The sequence below is a fragment of the Callorhinchus milii genome, unplaced genomic scaffold (genome assembly GCF_018977255.1).
Source record: "Callorhinchus milii isolate IMCB2004 unplaced genomic scaffold, IMCB_Cmil_1.0 Scaffold7, whole genome shotgun sequence".
Classification (NCBI taxonomy): domain Eukaryota; kingdom Metazoa; phylum Chordata; class Chondrichthyes; order Chimaeriformes; family Callorhinchidae; genus Callorhinchus; species Callorhinchus milii.
This window is the reverse complement of record NW_024704748.1, coordinates 3,155,875-3,182,760: the sequence shown is the minus strand read 5'-3', so window position 1 is coordinate 3,182,760 and position 26,886 is coordinate 3,155,875. Positions and strand designations below refer to the sequence as shown.

Below are 26,886 nucleotides of genomic sequence, written 5' to 3'. Positions count from 1 at the left end.
AACAACCTATTGCAATAATAACTTATGGGGATTGTTTCAAAAGTCAAGATTTCTGTTGGATTTTACACAGCACAGGTGAGGCTATGTAGCTCTCGAAAGTCTCTCTGTGCTATGAAAGCAATATTTAACAGCATTATAAATCTGCTACTCATTACTTTCAATAGGTCAACGCGCTATATTTAAGCAATGTGACTTCCATATATCAAGGACTTCAGGTACAAAGTTGGTTTTCAACCACGGCAGGAAGGGCATTAATAATCCAATTAAAGCTGCATTGCTTTCTAACATTAAAATCTTACAACACTCGTGGGGCAAATCCATATTGTCTCTTCCCTGTGATGTATCTCTTCTGTGTATTTTTGTAAGCTTTTTAACTGCTGGCACTTCTGACAACGGGAAAATAAAGCAATTTAAGCATTCTTTGCACGTTATATAAAACAATACACAATAATTACAAAACCTGCAGAGGTTCGATTTAAGAAAGGGGAAACAAACAAGTCACTTGGTAAAGTGATTTATCCAACCCAATATAATATTGCTGATTTCCCATACTGTTTGCTGTTTTCTCTTTGATCTGTTGATTTTATTTTGACTAGGTGGTGAAAACTGTTTAATTTAGGGTGATGATTTTGTACTTTCTGAACTTCCACTGGGATTTTCACGAGTTACATACACAATCAGCAGCTAAAACAGCCTTTGAGATTCTTAGTGAAGTTGTCTAGACATCTGCAAATATCCAATTTCTGTGAACAACCAAGAAAAACTCTACATTTTCTGTCAGCTGGTTTCATTTAAAGTATCTTGGAGTCAAAGGGCACAGCATGACCTCATCAAATTAGCCCCTACTGAGCGAGGTGTTTAACACAAGTAAAAGGAAGTAATCTGGAGGACATTAAATGCAAATGTGATTTCCATGTGCAAACTTCAAACGGGACAAAGCTCATAAATGGTTTCTGCACAAGGTGAACAAAGCAATCCGCGTGTTCTGCAAATCGGTCCAAAATATGGAGTGTTTTCTAGCCCTGGAGGGTTCTTGAAATTTGCATGCTGAATCATGAGCAGGTCAGAAATCCCACTAAATTAGGATGGAAAACAATTACAAAAGAATGCACATCTGTACGGCTGTTTAAGATACAGTAAGGCTACATCCCACTCCAAACTACAACTAAATTGGGTGGGTATAACGTGCCGGTATACTTTGTGTGCAAAACTTTTTTGAAAAAAACTAGAATAAATTCTGAGACACATACGAAAAGGATTAAAATACTGGTCTAAGTCATTTACAATCCTTAGTTGCTTTTCTCCTCTGTTGTAATGGAAATTTTGAGCAATCGCAGATGAGTTCTGCATTCACGTAATGTTTGTTGGGATTTTCTTCACAAGAAACATGTTGGCTAATGAGTGTGCCAGTATTATTTGGAAGGCTTTTAAAATCAATTCAAATGGTGACATGACACTTGGAATGACTTTCCTATATTCTGGTCCTCACCTTCAAACCCTCCATGGTCTTGCTCCCCACTCCTTCTGTGACCTCCTAACACCCAAGCAACCTGCCCACTCCCTCCACTCAGTGGGCTCCGGCCTGCTTCACCTCCCCTGCCTTCGCACAGTCCCTCTGCCTTGCCCTCTCCTTTGCCTCCCTCAATACCCATCTCAAGACCCTCCTCTTCAACTATACCTTCGATCACCCCCACCTGCCCTCCACCCTCCCCGATCCCGAACCCCAGCTCGGGTCAGAAACAATGATTGTCCAGCACCTTGGGATATCCTCCCAACATGAAAGGCGTTATACAAATGTCATTTTGTTGTTGTTGTATCAATGCATTCTTGGTAGAAACCTCTAGAATTGACATTTTTTTAATGCTATTTTTATTGCTGGCAATACAAAAGAGTAATTAAACCTAGAAGAATTTTAAACAAAAAAGTTATCTGAAAAAGATTATCTGTCAGATCTATGTGAGATCTGCTTTCTTGTTTCATCAATGGCTGTGGATCTCCACCCAACACCAATCTGACCCTACTTCCCAAGTTGTATGTTAGATATGATAGACTCATTAATGTATCTATCCCTGCATGTGGAGACAGCATGGAAGAACATGGAACTGACTGGATTGACATTGTGATACTTATCAATTGTAACAATCTACTTATCAATTTGTTTTAAGCAAACAAACAAGAACTTTTTGAAAAAAAACTCGAGCGAGATGAGGATAAGTAAGACCACCACTTTCAAAATAAAACTCAGACCGCTGTTTCAAGACCTCAAACTGTCTGAAAACAGCCCAATGGTGCAATTGACCTCATTTAATGAATGAAACGAAAAAATTATTTCAGCGGCAGAAACACAAATTCTCTGAGCAAATACAACTGAGTTTGAGGTAGCAGCAAAAAAAGTAGACTTTAAGTTACAAATCATAATGTTTAAAAATCCTTCCATTTGATATAGCACCTTATCACAACCTCAAAGCGCTTCACAGAATACACTGTAAGGTGAATGGATTGTATATTATGAAACTCGGTAAGCAATTGTGTACGGGTTCCCTTTCCACATATCTGAATGCAAAACACCATACACAGGTGGTCTGTAACTACTTGGTAATTGATGTATAAATACTCTCAAGTCTACGCAGGTACGAATGGGCAACCACTAACATTTAACGCAAGTTATTCTGAATCAGCTTTGCTGGTATTTCACATGAAAGGGAAAGAGCATTTGGTGCTATCACCATTAGTGATGACACCACCAACAAGTAAGAACAAGTTTCTGGCAGTTCAATGGTAATTTTTTTTTTATTTAGACAAACTTAAGTGAACAAAAACCTTCATGCAAGCTTTCAAAATCCTTCAGATGCTTTTATCAGAGGCAGGTGTTTTGACATATGATATTACAAAAGTGAACATTGTTCCCCCCCAAAAAAAATCCCCTGGTGGGGAAAAAAAAGTGTTGAAAGAGATGTTGGAAATCATTCGGAAGAAATGTCAATGTCACTGTAAACAGAAAGATCTTTATCTGTGGACAATTTATCCTTTTCTCAGGTCAGTTTCTATATAATTGCTTTCTATATTAAACAAAAATGTGTAAAGTTTATTTTATAAAAGTCACTCCCCTCCTCAAGGCACTAAATCGTACTATGATCTCGCTTGTGTTAGGCATCCTCTAGTGCCTCACCCATGTGCCCTCCATCGTGTGTGTGTGCCCAGACTGTGAGCGCTGGCAGGCTATTTGACCCGTGAGGATCATTACAGATGGTCTTATTCTTACCCAATGTCGACACACATAAACTTTCCAGCAGAGGTCACTGGTTAACAATCGGGAGAAGGAATTTTTTTTTAAGCCTAGCCCACGGGCCTTGGGCACAGTTGTAGAATCCCAAGTGATGTCCCAGGTGAGATCAGTCAGCTCAGTGTACACTGGAGATTGAACCTTAGCATATTCCAATCTGTGCGGTTCAGATTGACTCTAAGTGTAAGATTTACTCGCAGGGCCTTAAGGGAACTAAACTTTTCTATTAGTGTTACTTGAACTTAAAAGTAGGAAGTATATACACACATATAAATATTAATAAGCAGTACAGTGTACATGAAATTCCACTGGAGCACTCTGAATGGCTGGTCCGATAATAAGTGTTCAGGGAAAGACATACAGGTGTTTCCGGTATGAGATCACTATTCATCTTGTGATAATTCATTCTCATGGCTGAAGACTAGGCGGTTTTCAGCCAAGGAAAGACAACTTTTAAAAAGCTGCTTGCCCTTTTCAAAAAGGCTAATGGAAACTGGAAGCAAGGAAAGGGATTTACAAACAAAAAAAATGCTATTGAATGTTAAAAGTAAAAACAAAATGCAGGTAGAAAATAGTCAAATAAAATTGAATTATAGAAGGAAAGAATGAACAGCAAAAAAGAAAAAAACATACCTAGAATAGGACAAATTTTTTTTTTAGTTTACATTTAAAATCCTGTTTTGAATAATTATTTTAGCTGCATGGGACTAATACTAAAGCTGTTCTCTAAGAGGTTTTGCTACTGCTAATTTAGAATGGGAACCCGATTTATACTTGAAAACTCTCCAAGACATTACCCGATTTCAAGTGTGCTATATAAATGTACGTTGTTGTTGTGCTCAGGTTTCAAGTTTCCCATTTCAAACCATTGTAACTGCGTAAAGCCAATGGCAGCAAGAAAGTGATGTGAGACTGTGTTGCTTTACTCTGAATTTATTTTGTTTAACTAAACTGGTTAACCTAAACTAAACTAATTAGTGGTTCAAACAATATAAACAGATAATCCTTGCATTTGATATAGCGCCTTATCACATTTTTGGGACGTCTCAAAGCGCTTCACAGAATATACTGTAAAGTGAATTGACTGTATATTTTGTGGGCGAAAAAGGGATCAACATGTCTCTCTGCTGAATGGAAGTGAAATGAGCTAACACAGTTGTATCAAGGCACTATCTCAATGTAAATTGTTGCTGCTGTACTGTACTCGAAAGCACAGATTGTCTGATGTGGGTAGCAGAAAGATTGACTCTAGTGGAAATGCCATGTTATTGAAGCATTGAAAGGGAGCTTTATTCTGCATCTGGCTATGTTATACCTGACTTGCGAGCACTTGACACTGACATTGGCTGACAAAGGAAGAAAAGTGCTCCATTATCCAGCGGGGATATCCTCGATGGAGTGCAATAATTCACCGAATATGCATGACAAAAAAATAAACTGTGAGCCAAGATAGACGGCTCAAATGCTGAACCACCAGAAAATTCCAAGCTAATTTGAAATGAAAATTCGCTCCATTGAAAATATTTTCTCCCTTGACAAAAGGGGCCACGCAGGTAACTGGCTCCAAGGCCTCTCGCGATTCCGGTGTGAAACAAGCCACTAGGGGGTGCACAAGATCTGCAAGGGTTGCTTCCCCTCCGATCTCCCCTCCCTGCCTGTAAAGCACCACCAACGTTTGCCATTTGCTCTGATGGCACGGTTGAGAACGGCACCTCACCAAGCCACAGACACACGGGGCAAATTTGCATTCCACCAGTCGCTGCTACTGGCAGCCGCCATTCTGTAGTTGCTTGTCAAAAATCCAAATAAATACCCCGTATGCTTCCTGATATTTTCTCATTAGAGAATGCAGAGCGTAAAAGGAGTGGGATCACAATTTATTTGTTTGAAAGGAGGCATTTTGCTCCAAATCAAATCCATTTGCTCATAAGCAAATTCTACCAATTCTCAGGAGATCTCATTGAGCGTGGACTGTTAATTTCTTCCTCTCGCCAGTTTTCTCCTCAACCCTATTTTCCTGACAGCATTTGACTTTTTTTTCCTTGTGGGATGTGTTTCACCTTCCAGTAACTCAACCTCAATTGGCCGTGATTCATGTGTGACCCATTGAAAGTTAGTATCTGAGGACCATTGGAGTCCAGTGGAGATGTTTGATGCCATGCCAGATCTTACCTTCAATTGACATTCACACTGAGTGACACTGGAACTGCCTAAATCTCTGACTCTGAGGTTAATTGTACCCCTATAGTTTTGCTTCCTGAGATTAGCTAAGTCACCCAGACCAGAGATCAGAGGCTGGGACCTTCCCAGTCTGTATGCCTCAGTTATTCACTGAATAAACTCACTGAGCGGGACTATGGTTTTAATACCAGACCAGATTTATAATAATACTCCAAGGGGTCTATTTGCATAAACCTTTTGAAGTTGCAAAATATTTGAAGATCAACCATTAATTTTTATGCATGCATGACTAGTCAAGAAGAGTATTTCTACCCATTTTTCAAAATGACTTAGAATTTGGTAAGAGGAAATCAATGATCAGTTTTGATGAAAATCTGTTTAACATAAAGAAGGAAAGACAGCGTTTCTAGGCTGAGTAACCGAGAGAAAATTCCCAAAACATTCATCTTTGAAAGGATCCCTGTGCTTGATGAGAATTCACTGGCCAAGTTTGGTGAAAATCCAATAAAGCATTTTATATATCAAGGGGAAAAGTTAACCTTCGAGGGTTTGATGTTTACAGATAGATGAATGGCTCCTAATACGTTTGCTCTTAATAGAACCCAGACTCTGATGAGAAGAAATTACTCATGAAGTCTGGTAAAGTTCCAATAAAAAGTTGTAACGTTATTGATGTGAATAAATGACAGGAGTTTTGAGTGTTGAGAGGAAATAATGATTCAGCGAGTGTCAGCTTATTTTTTCTAACGCACACTTGATTAAAATGTTGTTTCGATGTTGTGCCAGTTTTTTTTGGGTGCAAAGTTACTGGGGAATTTTGCAGCAGGGGTAAGTACTGTACCAAGAAATTATTTATTCTCATTTCAACACAAATCCTCAAATCCTAGATAAGAAAATATTTCAGAAACACATGGAAGCCCTTTTAGCCCAAACCACAGTTATTACCCTAATTCCAATTCTCTGCTCTTTCCTCAGATTGTTTTGCTTACTTTGGCTTCAAGATTTGATTCTCCTTATCCAAATTCTTTAGCGCTCCTAGATATGAGGTGTCCTACTGAGCTTCGAGTTTTTTTNGGAGAACTGGATGTGGTGAAGTGATGATGAGGGAGTGTTATTGTGCACAACATCCAGTTGTGTCATTGATGATCAGGGATGTCTGGGTCTGCTCACAATCCAAACCATACACAGAGGTGAGAGACCCTGGCACAGATCTCATTGGAGGAAAAGTCATCTTTGTGTCATTCGGGGATTCCCTGCAGAAAACACACTTTTATATTGTTAGGGCTTTTGCCAGACGCCACACTGCGGTGACCCCAGTCGAGTGCTTGTTTGATGCTATTGTTAGCTACAAATATTTCTATGTGTTATTTTACAAAATCGTAACAACAATGTTTGTCTGTGGTTTGTAAACCTCCCAGCCTGGGATTACTGATCTATCAAGTGCAGACTGAGGCATTAATATTGTGTTTACATTTGATATAATAATAATCCTTGCATTTGATATGGCACCTTTTCACGTGTTCGAAACATCTCAAAGCACTTCAGAGAATATGCTGTAACTGTATATCACAGCTCCTTTCGCATCAGGAGGACATCTCAAAGCACTTGACATGATTCACTGTAAAGTGTTGTGACTGTATTTTATAGGCGAATAAACATGGCAGACAATTTTCACCCAACAATGTCCCACAAACAGCCACAAAATGAATGAACAATGACGGATCGTCTCGTGCGGAGGTCCTCAGGGCTCTGTCCTTGGTCCCCTCCTCTTCAATATCTATATGCTCCCTCTTGGTGACATGATCCGCAGACATGGGGTCAACTTCCACATGTATGCAGATGACACCCAACTCTACACTCTGCCTCCATCCTCGACTCCAGGACTACTGCTGTCCTGATAGAATGTCTGTCGGACATCAAGTCCTGGATGAGAGATAACTTTCTTCAGTTGAACGTCAACAAGACTGAGGCTCTCCTGATTGGCTCCCGTCAGCGCCTACTTACCTCAGACGCTGACAGCATCACCATCCATGGTTGCACTCTCCATCTCACTGAGCCAGTCCAGAACCTTGGGGTCTTGTTTGACCCTCAATTATCCTTTCTACCCCACATCAGCGCCATGACCCGCTCTGCTTTTTCCCACCTCCGCAACATCGCCCGGCTCCTCAATTGTCTCACACCGCAGGCTGCTGAAACCCTCAAACACGTCTTAATTACATTGAGGCTTGACTATGCAAACTCACTGCTTGTCGCCCCCCACCCCCCCCCAACTCCTCCCTCCACAGGCTATAGATCATCCAGAACTCTGCAGCCCATGTCCTCTCCCGGACTAGGCTCCGCGACCCTATCACCCCCATTCTCGCCCGACTCCACTGGCTTCCCATCACACAGAGGATACAGTTCAAGATCCTGGTCCTCATCTTCAAAGCCCTCCACAGTCTTGCTCTCCCATATCTCGCCGACCTCCTAACCCCCACCATCCTGCCCACTCGCTCCGGTCAGTGGGCTCCAGCCTGCTTCACGTCTCCCATCTTGCTTGCCCTGCCATTGGCAGGCGGACCTTCTGCCACTCTGCACCCACCCTCTGGAAGTCCATCCCGCAGTCCCTCCATCTCGCCCCCTCCCTCGCCACCTTCAAGACCCACCTCTTCGACCGTGCTTTCGATCTCCCTGCTTCCCCCCTTGAGATTGCACCAACCTATGGTGCTGCTCTCTAATAACACTAAGAAGTTGCAAAAAGTTGCAAAAATCACATTTGCTAATACAAATTAAAATAAATAATAATCCTTGCGTTTAATATAGCACCTTATCACATCTTCGCGATGCCTCAAAGCACTTCACAGATTATACTGAAAAGTGAATTAACTGTATATTTTGTGGGCGAAACGTGGCAGTCAATTGCGCACAGCAGCATCCCACAAACAGTCGTTGAGGGACCAAATTATTATTTTTTTAAGGTATTATTACCCCCCGGAAAGGCGATCCGCCAATTGACTGACAACCGAGTTCCTACTTACTGCGAGATAAATAGAGGTGTGTGGAGTAAGGAAACTTGCCCAACATTTCACCCTGCCCAGAAATGGAACCCAAATCCTCTCGCTTGCGAAGCAAGTGCTCTAACCACTGAGCTACAGGACTCCACAAGACTTATATAACAGCTCAGTATTGGAATAAACAAGCTGATATGCAATAAGCTGATAGCTCCAGGATGGCAAGAGACCTGTTCTGCACCTTTACATCAAGTAATTGCTTCACTCTCCTCTCTACATTAAACAGATTCCCCTTCGCCCAGCATGAACCTCTTTAATGGCCTCTTTCTACATTATGAAATCGTCACCATTTCAGTCACCTTTATGGATGTTTTGAATAAAGGATTCCAATTATATGAAGCTTACCAAGAAACAGCTGAAAGTACAAGTCATTACTTGCCCACAGTCAGGCATCTACACCTTGCAGAGAAGTCTCTTGAGGGTTATATTGTATTTCCGCACAGTAAGATGCAATCTGTAATCACGGAATGCAAAAAAAACCAAAACAACAGCTGTTGTCAATTCTCAAACCTAATACTTGTGTTTTTAATTCCTTTGAGACAGCTACAATGCTTGAATATACTTCTAATAAGCATGGCGATAATGCCACTTATATGCATTCTTGTTTCTTCACAGCTGTTAGTTGATGCATCACATCGATTGCTTTCTACTATGCGCAGCAATGCAAGGGGGGTTTTGCGTGATGCAGTTTGCTAGGGGGAATGTCCTGGTTGTTTTGTGCTTGGCCTCAGTCCTGACAAAGATGGGAAGGGGGAGAAACAGACCAGGCATTTTTACTGGAAACCCCCCCCACCCTTGTATATATTAATGACTGGGATTCACAGGTAAATTTGCAGAGGACACCGGGTCCCCGGGTTTGGGAGGGGGGGAATGGTGGAATCTACAGAAGATGCTGCAAAGTCCTACATAGAGCTTGTTAGGATATACACGTGGTCTGATTGATAAATGAAATCCAATGCAGATACATGAATATAGGAAGTAAAAAAAGAGGAGGCATAAGTACTCCAATGATGGGATAGAACTTGCCAAGGGGGAAGCTGAAAGAGACCTATTTGACTCATTACTCACCATGTCAAAAACAAAAACAATTTGCATTTATATAGTTCCCCTCACGCAGGGTGTGTACAAGGCAGTAACCAGGATCCTGGGCTAAATGGCCAATTCAGTTGAGTTCAATCCCCAGAAGTCATGCTCAAGCTATACAATGCTCTGGTTAGACTAGATCTGGAGGATTGCACATAGTTTTAGTCATCACATTATAAGGTGGGGGCTCTCACACACACACACACACACATATATGCACACGTCTTGTTATGGATAGCTCAAGAGAGGGAATGGTGAAAGTCTAGGCCCCCTACCCAGGTCAAGTGCAGCACGGTTCAAGCAGAATGACATTCCCTTCACTCCGCTCCAGTTATTTCCTTCCAATGATGTGTCTATCCAATCCTTGGTGGTGCAAGTGTGGCCTATTATAAGTTGGACAGCCATTTAATCCCTTGTGTGACCTTACGTCTTCCAACAGTCTTCTCATCTCTTCCAACAATCTCTCCTCACTCCAAATAATTCAATGGGAAAGTCAAATCATGTGCTGCCAATACACACACACACACTGAATTGTGCAAGCCAAAAAATAAATGATTCTTATCCACACTTCCTTGTGTGAGGAAAAGCACTTCATAAACTTTTACACTTGAAAGTTCAGCCTCAAAGGACTAGGCTGTTAAAAAGGTTGAACCTGAAATACAAAATAATCCAACTGCTCAACCCTACCATTTAGGTGACGTAACCATGTTTGATTTGCACATCAACATTGTGGTGATTATTTGAATCAATGTGCCCAGAGACGCGAATAAGTTATGTAAATGAGCGTGGCGTTGATGTCATCTATCGCTGGCCTCTTTACCTGTTGCCGCGTCTGCTCATATTCGTTCAGCTGCTGCTGCAAGCTTTCCTTGTGTTGCTGTAAGAGTGCCAGCTCCTTCGAAATCTCTGCCATTGACTCCAGAAATTTCTGCTGTTTCCCTGCAAGCTGTGGATGCACGGTGATTAACACACACACTACACACACACACACACACACACAAGCATCTGTAACTCTGCTTGAAATACTCCAGAATTAGGATCTTATAATCCTTCTACCTAATTTACAACCACAGATGACCTCACAAATGAAGATTAAATGCAAGGCATTTCTAGCAAGCCTTTACTCTCCATTAGATAAAAATGTATCCTCTTTATCCTGCGACTCCCTTAAATTAACACATCTGTCCTAAATTTGTACAACTTCAGTGACTGCATGATTTAGCTTTCCAATATGCAGAGTTCTTGTTTACAGGTCCCAATATGAATTTATTACTATAATAGTATTTACATTAGATCAATTAATCAATATGAGTGGTATTTGAGTTCAATTTTAAGAACATTTTTGAAAATTAATTACTGCTTTCAGAAAATCACAATTGCACTCTGGAGACGAGTGTTAACAACTTACAGACCAGGGGGATGGGGGACGGGGCAAGAGAGGGAAAGACCAACCACTTAAGACAGCGCTGAACGGAAATAAAACAAAATCAGTAACCCCTTCTAGTTCAACACTATATACTTAGTTTACAGTGTGACATAGACATTTTCAGCACATAGCTGGCATAAACACAGAGCAAAGGCACATAACTCAAGTCTCTATGTTTGTCCCATTCTTTTCAGTAGTAGAGCAATAGAACATGACTTATACTGCTCGTACCACCATTTAAGTTTTAAACAAGTCAACGGTTCTTGCGCATGCAAACGTGTCACGTTGAGATCCAAACACATTATCAACGCATAAAAGGTGCGCTTTAAAGTCCTTGTGGGGTCATGAATCTTCATTGCATTGAGACTAAAATAATCCTTGCATTTATAGAGGCTTATCAAGTGGTTGAAACGTCTCAAAGGATTTACTATCGACAATCGGTGTGCATCAGTCGAAGAAAATTTTCATGAGATGATTTTTGCCAGGTAACTTGGTACCCAAATCAGTGCAAAATCCTGGGCCAGATACTGTTTTCCAGCACCTTGGGACGCCCTCCCGACGTGAAAGGCGCTATACAAATGTAATTTTGTCATTGTTGTGGTTTTAATACAACACGTTTACAATCAAATTGGTGCACAAACGCAGTGGAATCAACACTAAATGTGCAGGAAAATAAACAGCATGAGAGTCTCCCACAAAAGTAACAAACTCCTTACTTCTTTACTTGTGGTCAATATTTCAAGCTCCTCAGTGGAAAATGCTGGGTCATTCCTATTATTCTGGAAATTCTTGGTTGCCAGCCAAGTCCTGTGGCTTTCTAAGTAGGCGTCAAATTCTGCAAAAAAAAAGAGCAAACCAAATGAAGCAGGTAACAATCATTAAATGAGAAGCGATGATTTCCAATGTTTGCCAAACAGCCTAATTTCACAGAAATGACCAAAGGAATAGTGATTTCAAATGGCCGACACAGTGCAGATTTAATTCACAATTACATTTAGTGCGTGCCTAGAAAAACGCCTTTATTACTTTTGATTAGGGTTGGAGTGTGGGTGGAGGCAGCAGCATTAGTTCTACATGTAGATTCTGGTATTACTGTTATTTATGAAGCAGCCGCCTGAGAAGAATGTGGCTCATAGGGTTGAATTCAGGGCATGTTGTGATAGATGATTGGTAATGCACTATGGCTATGTCTACACTCCAATGACGCAATCAGTCTGTGGCCTTTCAACCTCAGTTTGGTGCTGCACAACTTCAGCCAATATAACAAGCAAACAAAATGGCAATGAAAGTAAATGCACAACAATAATCTAGGGGGTGCTACACTTAGGTCGAGCTGTTATTGCACCATCAAAACACGGAAATGGTTTTACAGATTACCTGTGCGACCTGCTAAAACGTTACCAACCTGTTGGCTTCCTCTGCTCAGCATGCGCTGGGCTGCTCCAGGTCCCCTGCCCTGTCCGCCCCACCATCGGCGGTCGGGTCTTCAACCTTTCTGGCAACTCCATCCCGGAATCCCTCCACCTCACCCCCTCCCTTGCTTCCTTCACAGTCTATCTCAGGCCCTTCCTCTTTGACCGTGCCTTTGGTCATCCTCCTACCTCCACCCACTTGCCCTCCAGCCCTCTTGACTTCAACCCCCAGCTCGAGTGCAAACCCTACTCTTTGTCCAGCGCCTTGAAACGTACTTCTGATGTGAAAGATGCTATATAAATGTAATTTGTTGTTGTTGTTGAGAATATACATGAAACTAGGCAGTTCTTTAATGGAAAGTTTTTTTCCCCCATGGAGTTCATTAGGATTATTCAAGACAATTTTAAACCACATTGCACATTCAGAAAGATCATCATTCTTAAATGCTGCTAGTCAGGTTATGGGAGGAACCTATTGAAAAATGTAATCGTACCTTTTCTGTCAAGCAAGTTGGCCAACATTGCTGAAAGAGGTGGATTGAGGCCTGGAGCCAAACTATAAAATCTGGCCAATTAGAGAGAGCATGTCAAGGAAGCTCCCAAAGTGGCCTTACTTACCACCAGAGGACCGTACTTAGTACAGGCTAGGAAAGGACTGGAAATTACTGAGCAACACCCACTGAGGCATTCTTGCACTGACTAATTTGAGAACAATGTAGCAGCCAAAATGAGTACCCAACCAATACTCTCTGGCACCCAACAGCGATGTAAAAGGAAGGCTACATTTCAATGAAGGTCATCAGAGATCAATAGCATTTTCTGACAAGGTTTAGAGTTGCAAAGGGGCAAATATTAATATTACAGAGAGTTTAAGCTAGAATCATAGAAAGTGTACAACGCAGTAGAAGGCCATTGTTGTCAGTAACATCCAGGAAACATGTCCACTTTGTAAGACAGCAATCAATCGACCCTTTTGTTAAAATAAGTTTCACTTAAATCCTTCAATGAAATCCGAAAAGTTAAAATATGTTTTTTTTTAAAAAGCTGTAATACTGGTTTAATGGCACTGCAATGCAGTAGTAGAAATGATTGAACCCTTGTATCAACACACAGTGAATTGCTAATCTTTGGTCCACCATTAAAGGAAGTTGCCAAGCAGCGAATGGGACCACAGGGAGAGGGGTAGAAAACAGGCATGCAAATAATAGTAATAATAATATAATAATCCTTGCATTTGATATTGCATTGACAGCAGGTAATCAACATACATCTCCTGTTGCTTGCTACAAATGGGTAGAAGCGGGAGAGAATAATTTATACGTGTTAAATAAAGCATTGGTGGTGGTCAAGTTTATCTGTGTTAAATATGTTTTTATGTACCAAGAACAAGACTGATCCACAGGTAAACTGACCTTCAAGCACATTGTTCTGAACTTGCAGAACCTGATGTTCAAGTTGTTTTGTGGCTTCAATATACGAAAGTAGATGAGCCTGCAACAAGAGAAAATGGAGCGTAAGGTGAGGAATGAAGATTGATAGTGTTTAAAGTTATTGTGAAGTGATTCAAAAGAGTTTATGTTAATAGAAAGGTCAAAAAGGTGTTTCCACTTGCTGGTGAGAGGATATAAATATAAGATAACTAGTAACACATCTAAAAAGGAGTTTAGGAGGAACTTGCTAACATACAGGGTGGTGAATACCAGAATACGCAACCTACCATTCCTCCATCACAACAACAACAACAAAATTACATTCGTAAAGCTCCTTTCACGTCGGGAGGACGTCCCAAGGCGCTGAACAGTCAGGGATCAGGACCCGAGCGTAGGGGGGCAGGGTTGGGATGAGGGAGGGCAGAGGGGTTAGGAGGGAGGCTGAAGACACAGTTGAAAAGATGGTCCTGAGTCGTGCCTTGAAGAAAGCAAGAGAGGGAGCAAGGCGAAGGGATTGTGGGATGGAGTTCCAAAAGGTGAGGGTCCACAGTGTCCTGGCCTCAATGACCCTTCCAGGCAATTGTTCCAGTTGTTAATTGTCCTCTGTGTAAACTTACACTTCTTGATGGCTGTCCCGAAATTGCCCTTTGCAAACTCTACACCTACGTTCTACTATCCTGGTGTATCCTAAAGTATTATTCTGGGTTTCCTTTTTCATTTAAATCCATTTAAAATGCTATACATATTTATGGGTCATCTTCTCTCAGGACTGGTGAACCTTACAGCTTCTCTAATCATTGCTCCTAACTCAGTATCACACTATACAATTACAGAAATTGCAAAACAAGGCTAGTTGGCCCATTGAGCCTATGCCGGTCTTGCTCATCCATCAAACTCTGGAACTCTCTCCCTCAATCTCTCCACCTGGCCCCTTCCCTCCCCTCTCTCAAATCCCACCTAAAGACCTTCCCTTTTGATCGTGCTTACGGTCACCTCCCCACTCCCATCCCCTGGCTGGGTGTCAGACTCTGCTCTGTCAAACACTCAGGGTCGCTACCCTGTGTGAAGGGTCCTATATAAATCCAAGTTGTTGTTCCAATCTCAATGCCCTCAACACTCTCATTTCAATTTCCGTACTTTTCTGATTATTTTTCTTCAAATACCTTTTCAATTCCCTTTTCAATATTGGTATGATCTTCGCTTCAAACCCCAATTCCTAGTAAACCTTTGCAATAAGACATTTTTTCTAATGGTTCCCCTGAGCTCTTCAATGATGATCCTGTTTATGCTCCCTTTTTACCGATCCATCAACAAGTAGTCAATGTCCCACGATTTATCTGATCAAAACCTATCAACTATCTCACAGCACTGAAGGGAAACAACATCCAGTCCCAAATAGCAGCAGAATATTCAAACAAGAATAATAGGCACAACACAGAATGTAATTAATACACAAAACACGCACAGTGTTGCCTCCACACAAACTCAATCAAAGACATTTGTACAAAATGCCGATCAAACCCAGGTGAAGGATCAAATCTAGGATCAAGAAAAATTTAAAGTGAACAGGTGGAGAAGTGTAACAACCACTCACTCCGAACACCACAAAGGTGGAGGTTTGAAGTGTACATCAGCCTATAGGAAATTGCTCATAAAAATAATAATAATCCTCGCATTTGATATAGCACCTTATCACGTCATCGAGATGTCTCAAAGCGCTTCCCAGGATACACTGTAAAGTGTAGTGACTGTATATTTTGGGGGTGAGTCTATTGCAACGCAGTGAAATTTCTCTAGGTGTTCTACGCACTCAGCAACAACTGATGCGACAGACATCTGTCCTTGCAAATGTAAGCTTTATCCGCACTCTATTGTTAACGCACTTAATGTACCAAAACAAAAATCCATTCATAGCTAATTTCCACCTAGTTGTTGGTGGGAACTGTTCATTCTATAGTATCATTGCTTCAAAGAGACTATTCAACACTACATGATACACACACACATATATATATATAAGTAAATATCAGACTCTTGGTTAACCCGGGCGATAGATATTGCTTTCAGCACATTCATTAAGAATCAACATTTACAATTTTTCACCAGAAGGATTTATTCTCAAAGCAACTTGTCTTCTGTTTTAGTCTTTTTATTGCTGTTGCCATTGCCTTAGATGGTAATATTTCCCCGCCAGTCTCCAATGAACCCTTTGGACATATTTCGAATGGAGTCTGCAAGATCCGTGTTCAACCCAACTGCAGTGAACAGCAGGTTTCCACAGGTTATTACTGTCATATTTTGTGCTAAGTCATTTTTAACATTTACACTTAACAATCCAATCTCAACATTAAAAACAAACAACAAAACCATAATTGTTGACCTTTTCAATATTACATGACTGCAAATTCATTGTAGATGGATTCCTTTCAACTCTTACTCACAGAGAAAACTCAATAAAACAAGAAACACAGTAATACAATGCTATCCTTTTACCTTTGGGACCTGGGTTTGGTTTGATTCCAGGCTAGACTGAAAGGATTAAAGCCTTGTCTTTCTTTGTTGTAAAGGTTTTAAGTGGAATAGGTTTGCGTAGTCTCAGTCCATTTCCTAGCAGTCCCACAGCATAATACAGTTCATAATTTGGCAATGAAATTTGGGGGTGTCAATAGCACAAGAATGCTACTGTGGGAAATGTAAAAAAAAATCACACTTTTCTGAATTAGGCTCGCAAAAGAGCAGATGGATTTTTTACTCCGTGTTTATATGTGATATTTATGATCTAGGACCAATGCTTAGCACTGGCTTAGAGTCAAGCGATGAGAATACTTCATTTAGTTAAATAGTCAATTTGACATTGCATTAGTATGGCCTGAATGTCAACAATAAAAATAATAATGATTCTTGCATTTAATATAGCGCCTTATCACATCTTTGAGATGACTCAAAGTGAAATACAATGTATTTCAAGGTATAAGTATACAAGGTATAAATCGAAGAAAGCAAAACCACAGCCACAAAATTGTAGGTAGTGAGACACTCGTTTTCATGTCAGTCAGTGTCTATTAGGAGCATATTGGTTTATTTATAATTTTTCCTTTTGTTACTCCCCAGCATCAAATATGCCATCCAACATGTCCTTCCTCCTCCTTTACTGTCCTTTACTCTTGTCTTAACTCATTGTTTCCCCCATTACTGAAACTCCCTACCTCCGTCCTTCACTCTTCTCAAACTCCTACAATTGGCAGGCTTTTAAAACTTTAGAACCAGAGGATTTATTTTGAGTTTGCTGGAAGTGAAAGATGTGACAGACACAGTGAGTACAAAACTTTACGCCTGACTTAGTGTAGAACAGAACTGAGCAATGGAGAGAAGCTCTATGCCAAGGTCATCAAGATTGGAGTCAGAGGAGAAAAGTGAGCCAAGGAGGTCAGAGTTTTGTTTATTAAACCTAGCAAATGAACCATCTGGATGGAAGAGTGATAAATAGAAGGATTCACAGCAGTTTCAAAAGGCAGCTTTGGCAAAGAACCAGAAAGAACAAGTCCTGGAGGGACAGGAAGACAACAGTTTATGTTTCTTTTCAATAAAGTTATTATATTTAGTGGTCTTAGTAAGATTACAACCAGATAGGCTGGGATGCGCCACGAGAAATAAGAAGAAATTACAAAGCGGTCAGTATCATTGAAGCGTGAAACAGTATCTGTTGAAACGGCTATGGGAGAATGGGATATGGAATCTTCTCTGCCAGCTACCTCTGATTTCCCTTTTAGTAAAGGCAGCTTTACCAGGGTCAACTTTAAACATTTGTGTTTAAACGCTCCCTGTTTTACATGAAGGCAAAACAGTTGTAGCTCATTGAGTCAGCACACCGATCAGTCTGCTGATCACAACTGAAACTAACCTGTACTACAATTCTGCCAACTGTTTAACAAATGATTCTCATTTGCCCAGCGTTCCATAATCTAACCTCAGATCAAACTCAGTTTAATGCGAATGGTTCCATTCAGATTGAATTCAACCACATATTCAAATCAAGGCAAAGTTCTGTCACTCTAAGGTGAATTGACTGCACCCATATTGTGCTGCACAGTATTTCAAAGCCCTATTTATTACTTCACTACTGTAACGTGATTTTAAGTGCGATTGAAATACATTAACCTTTATCAGATGCAGCACACATTGAAACAGCATTGTGGAGATTCAGTTTGCATCCTCTAACTAGTTAGGAATCTGTACTGTTAATAGCTAATGAAGAAAGGAAATTCAAATAAATTTAGGCAAAACAGGCTTGGTTTGGCAACTGCTAAAGGGTGGTAATAAGAGAGAAGGATTATTCCTTGTAAACGACACAGCCAGCTATTTTTGTAATGATCGATCTATCAATGTATTGTCTTGCTTGTTTATACTTCACTCACTCGATCGCTCACTCACCAAGTGGTACAAAATGTTGTTAGAAGAGTCTAATTTAAACTCATCCTGCTTTTTTGATACCAGAAGATGACTAGCAAACAGGAATCTGCGCCTTCAAGAGAGGACAAGGGAAGAAAATTGGCAAAAAAAAGGATAATGACTAAATGTCAGTGATCTCTCACCTTTGATGTTTATTTACTTTAAGTCACGACAAATTATTAAGTCTTTCAATTATCCTGGCTTTTGTGACTTTAATGGTGTGTTATCACCCTAAAGATGCCCTGTTGGCAACAATCCCATGTTCCTTTCATGTGTTTTGTATTTTACAGATTTCTCACAGTATTTACGGAACAAATGTAAAGTATCCTTCACGACTAGAAAAAGGAAGCAAATGGGACATGAAAAGAAAACATCAAAGTAGATACACTGGAGTGTAGGTTTTCAGATTTGTCCCTGAGTGAGATGTCAAAATAAAACACAGGGGATTATCTTTCTTTATACCCTTTAAAATACCCTCAACAAGATACACTTCTGTTTCATCGAAAAAAAATATCAGTTACATGTCTGTTGTAGATGACGATTAGTGTTTGAATGCTTTTCAAACACTCTGTTGTTTTACCAATAAAGATGACACCCTTAAAAATGAAAATTTAATTTAAAGTATCAATTGGATGACTGAAACCAATCCTTTGCTGCGCAAACAATATCTACCAGAATAGCCTTATTGAAAAGGTACATTTCCCTTGAAGTATGTTAATTGCAGTAATCTTGAGTTCAGATTGACTGGGACACTAACCCCGAGCCTTCCCATGAGGAATGCAGTTTTGCTCTGGGTCTAATGCCGATTTCAGTTAAAAGGATTGGTTGTATTCATTTGCCCTTTGGCTGGCAGCAAAATATAGGTATGAATGCCAGCAGGCAGTCTCCTACATGACAGTTTATTAATATTAAAGGGTGTGGAAAAAGAGTAAGGGGATGGGATTAGAGAAAAAATATCTCCAGTGTGGGAGAGCCAGCACCAAGAAAAACACAATGGGCCAAATGGTCTCTGGAGCTATAAACTTTTTATGATTCAGATTCTTTATGCTAGGTGTATGAATTTTTTTTTGACTCAATTTATTAGTTCAAAATTTACCATGCGCACATTGTATTATGGTCAATACTCAATACAGAACAAAGCAAGTCAAATACAAATCAGTTTCCCCCCCCCATTTTTCCACTGGACAGTCATTGAATAGAACCAACAGTGTCTGTGGAATAATCAATGGAACAAGAGAACAAGAGGCCAGGATGTTGTAATCTGTCCATATTTCCCCATGGGAAACCTAAAAGAAACAATGCATGATTCAAAAAAGAAAAAAATCTTTAAAATAGAAAATAAGCAACAGCTGGATATTTGCAGAATTTGGCAATCCATCACAATTTAAATAAATTATTCTCCAATCTTAATCATACTTGGTATCCAACAACAACAACAACAAATTACATTTGTATAGCGCCTTTCACGTCGGGAGAACGTCCCAACAACTAAACATATCACTATCGAGCAGCTCATTTCTTTCTCGAATTGAATCTTTGAACATTCATTCTACCTACAAAACAAAAGACACTGCCAGCAAAGATTATATCCCTCGTCTGTCTTTCAGTGAATAATTCTCAGGCTTGCAGACCTGTCAACAGCCTGGCCCTGTTGGGAGAACTCTCGCCTCCGAGTCAGAAGAGTGGGAGTTTCAAGCCACCCTTGGACTCACATAGTTTAAGCTAACAATCCAAAGGAGTGTTGGTAGTTTGCTGCAATGCCCAAGTGCTGGCTTTCGGATGAGATGTTAAATTGAGATCCCATCTGCCTGCTCATGTGGAAGTCAAAGATTCCACGATACTATTTGAAAAGGGGAGTTTATTCCCCAGATAAAATTGTCCATTTGACCATAACAGCAGGAGCCCTAAACGTTTTAGCCAAACTGTGAACTCATTTCCGGGAGACTATTTAATAATAAAAAATAATTTGGTCATTTCGATCCATGACCCTTTGTGGGACACTCTGGCTGCCGCGTTTCGTCCATAAAATATACAGTCAATCAACTTTACAATATATTCTGTGAAGTGCAATCAGATGTCTCAATGACCTGATAAGGGTCTATCTCAAATGCAAGGATTATTTATTGATTTTATTTGTTTACTTATTCACTTGCTCATTGTTTGTTGGACACTGCTGTGTGCAAATTGGCTGCCAAGTTCACCTACAAAATACACAGTCACTATGCTTCACAACAAAATCTTCTGAAGCACTTTGAAACATCTCCACAATGTGATAAGGCGCTATATCAAATGCAAGAATTATTATCATTATTATATAAGTATTATTGTAAATTATTGTTTGCAGTTTTACACCCTTGTGAGTGCAACTCTGGACAAAAGATTAACTTTGAAAGAAATGTGAAAAATACCTTTTTCGGAAATTATTCAGAAATATTTCTATTTAGGTTAATTTTTTCTTTTCCTGCTCATCAAAGTGAAAGATATCAGTGATGCAGAAAGGAACACTTCTCCATTAGTCATCATCGAGCACCGACAGGTCAGGTACAGAACAGCCAGATACACAGTAAAGCTCTGTCTCGAACAATGTGCCCTACCTTAACCTCAAATAAAATATTTTGTTACAAATTCCGAATGGCAGGATGTCAAGTTGCTAGAAATATAAATTAGTTTAAGGCAAGCTCTAACAATACACGATTGTTGGGACTGCACCTGCCTATTTAATCAAGATTGGAAGATGCGTCTGGAGGTGAAACTAATTCACATTAAAATATTCGGATGTATTTAGGCTCCTCCTTCAATCGAAATAGTCCAGATAAAAATAAAATCATGTAAGTGGTTTTCCTTTTATTTAAGCCATACTTGTTTACACACTGTTAATTGAGTGACTATTAAATTTATTGCTTTTGAAAGTTGGCCTTGCACAGTTTACAATTATGTTCTCCTTACCAATGGAATAAACTGCAAGTTTAATGGTTTACTGTCGAAAATCCTCTACATAAATCATTGCTAATAAACGTCTAGCGCACAGTTTAAAATGCTCTCTCGCTAATGAGAAACACAGATGTATTACAGCTTGTATCTAACAAATGAGCTCCTTTAAGAATAGAACAATACTAGATTGCTGTCATATGGCATGTTCCAAAATGATTTATTCATATCCTTTTTATACTACCTGCCATAAAAATCATCTGTATTATTACGGCAATTATGCTCATTCACCTGAAGGGTAGAATAAATTTGAACAAATCAAAAATGTTAATGTTTCTGGGTTTGATTAAACAGAAATCGCTCACTTTCTTTGTTGCTACAACTGCTTTTCTGTTCCCGGGAGTTGTTGTGGAACTTGCTGACAATGAGTTTCTCTTCTTTGTTCCCCTGGGTTGCTGGAAATCTACGCAAGATAAAACAAAAAGTGGCAAAAGATTACTGTACATTCGTAAACTTAGATGAGATACAAAATCTCAATCCTAAAAAACATTGCAAACAGTTTTAAATAGAATATGCTTTTCGATTAATGGATATGAGTTGTCCCAATGACATTAGTGGTAGAGTACAGCACCGTGTAATGCAAGATCCAGAATCAAATCACAGCCTCAAAGAGCTTTTTGTGTTCCAGATTTCTCTCCTCATATTATATAACTGTTTATCTATAAAATATACTTATTACATTTTATTGTACACCTGTGAAGTGCTTTGAGACTTGCTCCTGATGCAAAAGGCATTATAACCAATCTATGACTTATTACTGTTGGGAATCTTGGCTTGGTCAAAAGTTAGAGGAACGAGTGGAAACTGGATGGCTACAAATAAGGAAGGGAAGGAAAATAAGTGGGAATTGATCTCGGTACTGGGCCCCTTACTGATCGGCACTAGTGGAGAACGGCGAGAGGTATCAACTACCTTCTTAACTCAAGTTTCAGGGTAAATGCTCTCTGTTGAGGATAGGGCACTGAGGATTATAGAGACAACAACAGAAAAAGACAGCCACATCCTCAAGGGATAGAGCGACCAATCTGCTGGGACTATGCGTGGCAACCTGCCAGAGATGAAGGGGGGAATACTGGAGCAATGATAGGTATCTAATTGATTGTCTTTCGATATTAGGGCAAGATTACAGTGAGACAGGAATCATCCAGGTGAGTAGATTCTGTGACGGATTAGACTGGTAGATTACTGTAGAAGTAGTGTTTGTACAGGCCGAAAGGGATTTTCTCCCAATCTATGTTTTCTTCTGTTCTTCTGAATAACCAAAGAAGGAAACGAGGAATAAAATGTAGAAAAGAAAACACAAGAAAACAATGAAAACTACTTTATGTCCAAAATTTACATGATAATGGCACAGATCATAATCAAATACCAGCTGAACCAACAAGCAAGCGTCAAAGAGTAAAAACGATAACTAATTTACAAATACAATATAACTTGATTTTGAATTAGGTACTGTCAATGTTGGGCCTGAAATAGCTCAGGAAAATTTGGGGCATGTTATATTCAGCTATTGACTCATGCTGGCACGTGCTACATTTATAAATTAATCCAAAAAAGGAAGGAGTGGCGACTGGTTAAATTTGGAGTTGAGCCATTAAAATAAATGGTATGACAGCAATTTCTTAACTAGTTGACAGTGTCAACTCCACTGTTACTGTAAGCTTTCTAGAAAAAAACACATACGACTGTAAATGGTAATAATAATAATAATAATAATCCTTGTATTTGATATAGCACTTTTCACGTCAGGAGGACGTCCCAAAGCGCTTCACAGAACACACTGTAAGGTGAATTGACTGTATATTTGTGGGCGAACGCGGCAGCCAATTGCGCACAGCAATGTCCCACAAACAGTCGTAGATTGAATATGACCAATTTATTATTGTTTTTGGTTTTGGAGGGATTATTATTATTATAAATGGTACTTGATTTACATTTGAAGATGCTTATTTTTATTCGCCATTTTTGTCTCTCCTGGTTACACACTCTTTACCTGTATTTTTTTCTGAAAGCAGCTGTTAGGAGTTGCAAAAGACATGCCATTTGTGTCCTACCTCTCCCTATGGAAAAGCACCTGCACTTGCCTCACCATCTCGATGTGACAACATGGCTTACATTGCAAAATCTGTGGGTGTAAACCCAAGTCCCACTGCTGTGGTTCAGTGCTTTGGACTTCTAAACAGCTGTCGCCAAGAAAAAGTGTTATTTAAACTGTTACTCATATACAATAACTTGGTCTGAATGTTGTTTTGTTGAAGGTATTATATCATATGCATTTCTTAATCTATGATGCTAATTACATGCATAAAATCTATTAGGCCAAATTTTAAATGACTCGTTTCTGTCAGTGCAATCATGCATTCAGCCATAAAACACACAGTCACTCAACTTTACAGCACATCCCGGGAAATGCTTTGAGATGTTCTCCTGACGTGAAAGGCGCTATAGCAATTGTAAGGATTATTATCCTCATGAATTATAGGCTGAGTGACTGAAGAATAATGGAAGCTTTCATTTCTCGTTATGAAATAGCTTTGAATTACAATTAAAATGGATACATTGAATGTTATCTTTCAACCAAGAAAGCACATTTTCATGTCAGAATGTACAACAACAAAAACAATTTGCATTTATACAGCACCCTACAAGAGGGGTAGCATCCCGGAGTGCTTCTACAAACAATGACTGATTCAAAACCATTCATTTGATAATAAAACATTTACTTCACTTAGTTATTAAGGTGAAATTCATTATAGATAGCAATACCGAAAACAAAATAAAAGATACTGAAAATAAACCTAAACTCGAGCAGGGAGCCCAGCAGAGTGAGGAGGGAACTTTGTGAGGTGGAACAGAGTGAGAATTCTGTTAAAGAATTTGGTGAGAGTGGGAATTCAGTGCAGAGGGGGAAGGAGGTGCAGGTGAGAAAACTTTTTTTCCTCATATAACATATATAACAATGGAATACTTCCTGTGTTGCAGAAGTTGCAAGATGTTTGCTTTCCAGGCTCAGGTTTTGAATGGATTCATCTGCATTAACTGCATGCTGGTAGATTCACTCAGGCTGAAGTGGTCAGCCTTAGTAAACGATTGGCCATGCACCAAAGTATTAGGGAGGGAGAAGTGTTTATTAATGATGTATTATAGGAGACTTTCCTAGGGAGCTCTGTAAGAAAGGAGCCCCCGGTACTTAGAGGAGAAGATTGGGTCTCTGTTAGGTAAGGGGCCAGAAGTTGTGGTAGGCAAATGGAGCAGGAATCCCTGTTGCTCTCCAACAGTTTCTCTCCTCTGGAGAGAGATGATATGGAAACCCAAGTGATGGCTGAGACATGTAAGGGAGGACCGTGCACCTAGGCAATCCAGCAGCCTGCCAGGGAAGAAGTATTAGACAAGTTGTGATATTAGGGGATTCGACTATTCGGTTCACAGATCGCATTCTGTGCAAACCAGACCCAGGCAATAGAATGGTAAGTTATCTACCGGTGCACAGGTTGAGGATCTGACGCGTCAGGTTGACCAAATGCTTCAGGGAGCAGGTTGGAGAAAAATCACAATGGCAAGGAAAAGCTTTGAATTGAACATGGCAAGAGATGTGAAGGATAATAACAAAAAGTTTATTTTAGTTACATTAAGAGTAGAAGAGCAATGGAATAGGACCACTGAGGTGGGTTCAGGAGACAACATGGCAAATAATGCTGCACAGGCTACAATAGTGCTAAATAAGTTTTTTTGCATCAGTCTTTACCAAGGAGAAGACAGGTAACCTATCTGATCTGGAAAGACAACTCAAGGATGTCACAGAGAAAAGATGTGACACCATTCATATCACTACCAGCATGGCTGCCAAACAGCTGTGTTAACTTAAGGTAAATAAATCTCAGGGGTAGATTGCAGGTAAGTTGCATAGGATCCTTAAGGAACTAAGGGAGGAAGTAGCAGAACCGCTGGCACAAATCTTTCAAAAATCACTGAATACTGGAGAGGTCCCGGGGAACTGGAGAAAGGAAGATGTCACTCCTATTTTTAAGATATAAAAAGTAACCCAGAAATCTACAGACCAGTAAGTTTGATGTCCATTTTGGATAAAATTATGGAGACTTATTAAGGATAAGATCATGGAGCACCTGGACAGAAATAAAATCATAACTGATAGCCAATATGGATTAATGAAGGGAAGATCTTGCCAATCTAGTTTACTGGTTTTCTTTAACGCTGTGACAAGGGAGCTTGATAAGGGTAAGGCTGTGGATGTTGTATATCTGGAATTCAGTAAGGCTTTTGATACAGTTTCTCTTGAGAGGCTGGTACTGAAAGTAAAAAAAAAAGTGGGAATCAGTGGAGGTATATTAGAATGGATACGCAATTGGTTGACCGGAAGAACCCAGAGGGTGGTGGTAAGGGAATCTCATAAGACTGAGAAAATGTTACCAGTGGAGTTCCACAAGGGTCTGTTTTGGGACCTCTTTTGTTTAGCATTTTTATAAATGATCTGGAACTAGGAGTCGCAAGTACAGTGGCTAAGTTGACACCAATCTAATGAAGGTGGTAGATTGCAAAGCTGAACAAGATAGCTTATAGCGGGATTTTAACATACTTTGGAATTGGGCAGATTGGTGGCAGATGAAATTCAATGTGGAGAAATGTAGAGTACTTCACATGGGGACAAAAAAATCCTGGAAGGGACCATTATTTGAATGTAAAGAAAATAATATGTATGTTAAATGAAAAGGACCTGGGGGTTCTGATTGACAATAAATTGAAGCACTGCCAACAATGCTCTGTGTCAGTGAGTAAAGCAAACCAGATGTTGGGATGTATCAATAGACCAATAGCAAGCTGAAATAGTGGCGTAATCCTGCCACTATATAAATCATTGGTGAGACCATACTTAGAGTATTGAGTATAGTTCTGGTCGCTGCAGAACAAAAAGGATATTGCAGAAATCAAGAAGATACAGAGGATGGCAACCAAAATGATTGAGGGAATGGAAGGACTGGACTATGAGGAGTGATTCAGTAAATTGGGCATGTCCAAGATTGAGAGGTGACATGATTGCTGTCTTTAAGATTCTAAAGGGGCTAGACAATATAGATCATGCCAGGCTGTTTCAACTTGTCCAGAATAGTAGAACCAGACGACACGGCCTGCGATTGAAGGGCTAAATTGAGAATGAATCTATCAAAACAATATTTCAGTGAGTGAATAGTGAACCTGTGGAACAAGCTCCCTAGGGAGATGGGTGAAGCAGGAAGTGTTGATTCTTTCGAACACAGATTAGATAATTTTCTTTTAGAAAATAACATTATGGGATATAGGACATAGGTAGTTTGGGACATATGTGATTGCGACAGCCAGGATGGTGGAAGGCAAACTAGATGGATCTCGGTCTTTTTTCGTCTAGCATTTCTTATGTTCTTATGTTATGTTCTAATAAGGATATGAAAAAATCATCCAACATCAGTAGTTCCTCTCACTTTAACACTCACTGACATATTATGACCTCTGATATAACACAGCACATTCCCTTGTTAATTCAAATACTATATATAACACCCTCTCTATAATTTGCTCCTTGCAATAGCAG

The 26,886-nt window shown here is 39.9% G+C and overlaps 1 protein-coding gene across 1 annotated transcript in view; it reads right to left on the bottom strand.

Annotated features, from left to right (window-relative positions):
• The window catches only part of LOC103185242, a 106,982-nt gene that overhangs the window by 68,947 nt on the left and 11,149 nt on the right, over nucleotides 1-26,886 (bottom strand). Inside the window, exons 6-9 of the mRNA XM_007903642.2 lie at nucleotides 21,608-21,705; nucleotides 13,848-13,926; nucleotides 11,740-11,858; nucleotides 10,418-10,543 (exon numbers count right to left, since the gene is read on the bottom strand). Coding sequence (XP_007901833.1) covers nucleotides 10,418-10,543; nucleotides 11,740-11,858; nucleotides 13,848-13,926; nucleotides 21,608-21,705 — 422 coding nt within the window. The remainder of the gene's footprint in view (nucleotides 1-10,417; nucleotides 10,544-11,739; nucleotides 11,859-13,847; nucleotides 13,927-21,607; nucleotides 21,706-26,886) is intronic.